This window comes from Chlamydotis macqueenii, chromosome Z (genome assembly GCF_036417535.1).
Source record: "Chlamydotis macqueenii isolate bChlMac1 chromosome Z, bChlMac1.mat, whole genome shotgun sequence".
In the NCBI taxonomy this organism is placed as follows: domain Eukaryota; kingdom Metazoa; phylum Chordata; class Aves; order Otidiformes; family Otididae; genus Chlamydotis; species Chlamydotis macqueenii.
This window is the reverse complement of record NC_141593.1, coordinates 33388877-33394876: the sequence shown is the minus strand read 5'-3', so window position 1 is coordinate 33394876 and position 6000 is coordinate 33388877. Positions and strand designations below refer to the sequence as shown.

The 6000-nt window shown below is 49.2% G+C and overlaps 1 protein-coding gene across 1 annotated transcript in view; it reads left to right on the top strand.

Annotated features, from left to right (window-relative positions):
• Positions 1–3436: 3436 nt before the first annotated feature.
• Positions 3437–6000, top strand: part of TTC39B (tetratricopeptide repeat domain 39B) — a 72418-nt gene continuing 69854 nt past the window's right edge. Inside the window, exon 1 of the mRNA XM_086770780.1 lies at positions 3437–3515. Within this exon, the coding sequence (XP_086626906.1) occupies positions 3471–3515 (45 nt within the window). The 5' untranslated portion in view covers positions 3437–3470. The remainder of the gene's footprint in view (positions 3516–6000) is intronic.

Below are 6000 nucleotides of genomic sequence, written 5' to 3'. Positions count from 1 at the left end.
TCTACAGTTCTTCTTTTGGGTGAGTCTGAGACAGTCTAACCTTACTGGAAAGTACCTGCAGGAATGCTAGGACAAATTCTTAGGCTTCTTTTACAGTGGGTTTTTTCTCAAGGACAGTTTTCTAGTCCTTGAGAAAACTATATCATTACCGGATGTTACTACTGAAGTTGATTCTATTCTTCTATATTATCTGATCATGAGGGGCAGAGTAGGACTTTTCATCCTTGTCCGATCCGTATTTGATTACAGAAGTTAAAAAAAAAAAAAAAGTCTTTTTCCTCATTGTCCCATGAATTCTTACAATGAGGCAAATTCCCAGTGAATAGCTATACTGCAGAAGGAAACACTAGCACAGCTATCAAATATCCAGGTAGTGTTAACACAGCAGCATGCAGATGGTGGTTCTGGAGATGGAGAAAAATGTAGGCAAGCTTTTCCTGGGTGAGCATTCTATACAGCTTTACCAGCCAGAGGGGAACGGTCTCTCAAGGTCTTGCCTCCTCCATCAGAGCTCAGCAAAATCCTTTCAACGTGTCCACTAGAATGCTCTCTGAATGCTCTCTGAACGGTTAGTAATCAGCTCATAATCTTCCTAATTCTTGCTGCAAAGATACCTACCTTCAAATGGATAGAAACTAGAGCTGGCTGGGAACTGCAGCAAGCTTCTCTTCTCAGAGGATTAAGACCTACTAAATCTTCTCCGTATTCCTTCAGAAGTTGTGGTTTTTTGTTTTGTTTAGTTTTTTTAAAAATGGAAAACTGTAAGAGGAATTTGCAAAGCTTTTCTTTAAAGCTGAAATTTCAAGGTAGAAAAGGAAGAATGATTAAACTTATTAAAGCCAATCGAGGGTGGAGGTTGCTTTGAGATGCTGTTTTGACAATTATTACAATGACTTAAGTGGGAGTGTGACCTGTGGCAGCCTGTCAAAGACCAAGCAAAACTCAGTAATGGCTCTGCCATTCACAGAGCCTGTACTCAGACTTCAGTAGCAATTTTCATGCCTTAGCATGGGTCAGGAATGAGATGATGTAGTTATTTCTACCATGATTATTTTAGCAAGCATCTTTATTCTGGACAGAGAAAGGTCACTGATACATACAGCCTTAAATCTGCCCAAAAGAATATAAGTGAGCTAAAGGACTTGGTGGGGAGGAAAGAATACAACAGTATAAATGAAACCTATCAAGAACTAATCACGACAAAGTGGTTTTGAACTAGATTTTGGTCTTGAACTTGCCAAGTGTATTAACTGAACCTCTGATTCATGCAGTTATATCTTCTATGCACAGAGTAACTACTCGTGACTACAAACTCTGCACATAGGTGTGATTTCCCCACCCTAACTCTAAAAGCACTGGTGCTATAGTCCCTTAACAGTTTCTACAAGAACATCAGGGACCAGGCTGAGTTTTTACTCTCTCTAGCTAGCACTGGCAGTGCAAAACTGCCTCGGTGTGGGGCTCCTACAGAATGGTGTAACTGGTTGTCATCTTCAAGGACCGTGTTTCTAGAACTTGGAGACCTTACGTGTTAGCTGTCCTACTCCTATGTTATGTAGCCCACAGTATTCTGTTAGAGAATAATACTGGTTGAAAACTCATTTGGAATTGGAGGTAGTCTGCTGCTTTAAGCAAAACAGCATCTCAAAGGAATTGCCTTTGGAGATGAAAAATAGAAAGGGAGCCATGTCTTCAACAGAGGATGATAACTTGTATAATTCTCGTGAACAGTATAAAATTCTGATGTAATGGTAACATAAGTTTCAGGTGGAGCTGTGTGGGCTGACATGACTGTGCTGTGAGTCAAACACAAAGCATGTATGGGCCTGTCTACTGCTTTTGCACTACTGGTATGTTTCATGTGCTTCAGATCAGATCTGGAGAAGTATATTAATATCACTGGAGTATCATCCGACAAGTTGCCAGTGAAGAAACATACGTGAGTGCAATAGGCGTATGGGAGAACAGTATGTCTGTAACACCTTGACTGAGAAGAGTGCAATCCTGCAGGCCAGACGAACATGTTCAACTTAAGTTCTCCTCCCGCTTTTACTTAGCTCAGCTGAGTGAAAATAGCAGAGCAGATACAGTAGTAGTCTACATAAGACTAATGGGGACACTTAAGTTCCTAGCCTACACTGAAAGTCTGTACTTCTGGCTCTTCTTAGACTGAACCACCTTGCTTATCTATAGACTGTAATCCCACATCTTGCAAAAAGCTCTTAGACTGTGTCTACCTCCCGGTTAGCTGAGTATGTTCAGTTCTCTTTCTCTCTATATATGTCTTTAGTTCTAATCAAAGCTAGTACATCAAAACTACGTCTATTTTTTTTTTTAACAGGGGCTGTGACAGAGAAGAAACTGATAGGAAGTGGAAATGGGTGTCATGCTAACTACTTTTTAGTAGAACTTGACCTCAGCTGGCAGAACAGGGAAGAGTGGAAGATGGTAGATTTCTAGCAAAGAACATTACGGTACTGTGAAATAACAACAGGACAAGGCAGGGTAGGGGAATCTGACAGTCCTTCTCAGAGAGCTGGCTGCTTTGCAAACTTTCTTCCCAAGTGGCAGTCAGCATCGATGATGAAGCAGCTCTTCCACAGCGCCTGGCCGCAGGGCACTGAAGGATTCCATCTGCAAGTTTCTCCTGGTAGTTAATACCTGGGGCAGACTGACCACGGACCTTAGCTTGCGTGCAGTGCTGAGGTGCTTTCGGACAGGCTCCAAAGCAAACTCAGCAGCTCAGCCCAAGCTTTCCTTCCTCCGCAGCAGGGCCCGGCGGCAGGTCAGTGCCCAGCACAGGAGCACCCATCCAGCAGCACTGTTTCAGGTGCTGGGCAGCATCTGGCAACCGAGGGGGCTGCAGGGGGGACTGAGCAGGAGCGACTGAACGAGGCTTCTCTGCACTTGGCCGGCGTAGCTGGTGGCGGTGATACGGGACGGCAGGACGCAGCAGGGCCTCGTGGAGGGAAGGAGTCCTCAGCCTCAGTTTGGGACGATGCACCGCTTGCCCCGGGGGCCGAGCCGGCTGGCCTCACCCTCCGACTGGCCCGAGGGCCCGGGACCGTGCCAGGGGGCTCCCCGCTGCCGCCACGGCCGTCGGGCAGCGCCGGGGCTCGTTCGGAGACGCCGGGACCGGGCGCTAAGAGACAACGGGCAGCCCGATCCCCCCGCGAGCCACCGGGCGCGACGGGCGGGGGCGGGGCCTGGCATGCAAATCAGGGGGCGCGGCCACCGGAGTTGTGCGGCGGCCGGGCCGGGGCGGGGAAGAGGTGGCGAGCGCGGCCCCGCACGGGCGAGGCGGGAGGTGGCGGGGGAGGCGGGGGGGGGCCAGGCGGCGGGGCCGGGCCGAGCAGGGGCGGCCGGGAAGTGCGGGGGGCGGGGACCGGGGACCGCCGCCGGGCGGTGGGGAGCGGGACGGGGTGCGGCGGCCGCAGTCATCCCGGCGCGGCGAGTAGCTGAGCCGGAACATGGCGAGCGTAGGAAACGGCACGGAGGAGAGCGGCGGCGAGGAGGTAACCGGAGCGAGGAGGCGAGAGGGCTCTGGCCGCGCGGGCGGCGGGCGGTTGTCCCCTGCCGCCGCGGCGGCGGCGCGCCTGGGCCCGGGTCCACCGGCATCCCGGCCGCCCACCTGCCCCTCGCTGGGGCCGGGCGGGCAGCCGTCGCCTCCTCCGGGGGCTGGCCTGGCCGCCGGCGGGGCGCGGAGCGGCCGAGAGTTGGAGAAAGTTGTCCCGGCGGCGTGGCCGCGGGCAGCCCCCTCCCCGCACCCCCATATTTGGTGTTTTTTTTGTTTTTGTTTTTGTTTTTGTTTTTTTCCTGTAATCGCCGCTCCGCGTGAGCGCCGCGCTCCGCCGCTGCTCCGTGCGAGTTGGCCGCGCCGCTCTGCCGGTGCGCGCTCCCGGCCCCCCACCTCCCCGCGGGCAGCGCGACCCCCGCGCATCCCCCGCGCAGCGCCGGTTTTGCTGCCTGGCCGGGATGGGTCGCACGAAAAGCGTGGGTGCCCAGGTGGTCTGGGAGGGTGGGGGATCCTCCTTCCTGGGCCCCGTGTGCCTGGGGTCTTCTAGAGGCGGGCCGGGCAGCTGTCGTGTCTGGGAGGGGAAATTGGGCAGAGCTGTCGTCAGCGCAGGATGCGTTATAGACCCGGGTTTGTAATTTCCCATGTTGTTTTGTTAAAGGTCCTTTGAACAGCCCAAATCCCTTAAAATGATCACCTGAACTTTTAGGGTTTTTTTTTTTTTTTTGTCTTGTCTCAGTCCAGAAATACGCAAAGGCAGAATGGGTTGACAGCACCTTTCAGAAAGCTGGTGATGGTAAGGGGTCTCCTGGGCTGGCTTTTGAGAAGGATGCTGCAAAACAGAGGCAGTTTTAGCTGAAGGGTGCTTTTAAACACGGTAGATCACAATCCTGGCATGCACATGAAGGGGTATTGACTTGATTTCTGACCTTACAGTCTGAAATGAACAATTTTAGCATTGCGTGCATTCAGCAGCTTCCTCAGAAAGTGATTTGTGAGGCATGCCTCTGGCCAGACTTTACCGAGGAAAACTTATGAATCATATGATTATGTAAGAGTTGGGATATTTTTTTTTGAGGCTGCTTTGTTGTTGTTGGCTTTTTTAAAAAAAAAAAACAAACTTGCCAGGATGAATTTCGAAAACAGGTGTGTAGCGAGTGACCGTTTGGTGAGGTGAGGCAATGTTTCATACAGCAGGGCAACTGACAAATGTGTATGTGGGACTTGGTATCCTGTGTAGTTCAGTGGAATCCTCATGCTTTGTATTTTGCAGTTGCAGAAGCTGTTCTTGGAAGAGATGATAAAAATCAGCTTGTTCTTTTTCTCGTTTGGAAGGTGGAGATATATAATAGTCTGCTGCTTCCTAACGTTATAGCATGGAAGCATAACATGAAGAGGATGCAGAATGCTTAAATCTCGTCGTATACTGGAGTGACTCACTGCAAAATCGTAGAGTGATCTCTGTGGAGCTGAGTTTTGTTTCTGGTATAAGGGGTGCTACCGGTGAAAACAAGTTATTAACAAACTCTTGCTGTTCTGAGCAAGCAAGTAGTTGGAATTCACAATTGTTAAAATGAGTATTTAGCAACTTAGTTGTAGCCCATCTGCCCTATGTGAACAATAGGAAAGAGTATTTTTCACTGAGTTTGCTGTTACGTGTTGATGCTTTATGAGAGGAAAAGAAGCTGCCATGCAAACAAATGGACAGGTAGGCATAAAAGCACCTGAAAGAGGCTTTATTTGAGCAGTAGTCTGCAGAAAGTGCAACGCTTTCTCCAGATGAGCGGGAAAGACCTTATGCTCTTTGCAGAGGCTTGTACTTGATTCTCTAAAGTTGAAACAGGCCAGAACTGGTAATGGAGCAAGTGGTTGGATTTTTCCTGGTGAGATCCCAGAGTTCAGGAAGGGAGGGCAGACAGTGGCTGGATCTTGGGGAAAGTCACTGCTTTTGTAACGGAAGTTGTCTAGACCACTGTAGGCTGCCTTTGCCTACAGGTTTACCGCAGTCTCTTTGCTAGTAAGTCAGATGTGATTTCAGCACTTTATGCACGAGTTAGTGGTTTTAAAATGTCTTTAGCTTTTTTTTTTTAACATATTTGCAGCGATTATGTTGGGAAACGGAAATTGGGGAACGTTACTATTAGCTTTGTTCTTAAGAGCTGCATGCATCTACATAATGTTGTTTGCATGGAATGTGGCATATGGGAACTCTGCTTTTTGATTTACGTGTATGTGCTTTGTACTATGTGAATGTAGCTTTTAGCATAGAATTTTGATTCGCCGGGACTTGTGACCACTTCTTGATCCCTGAAGCTTTGAAGAAAGGTATCTTAAACTAAACCTTGAAGTCGTTTCCTACTTAACAGGACACTGACCTGCTTCTAAAGTCCAAGCTTAAGGTAGCAGGTAGCTGTCCCCTGCTGTAGTCCCTGACAAATAAAATTTGTTGTTTTCCTTATGCTTCTTGCAGCTCAAGGGAGTTCTAG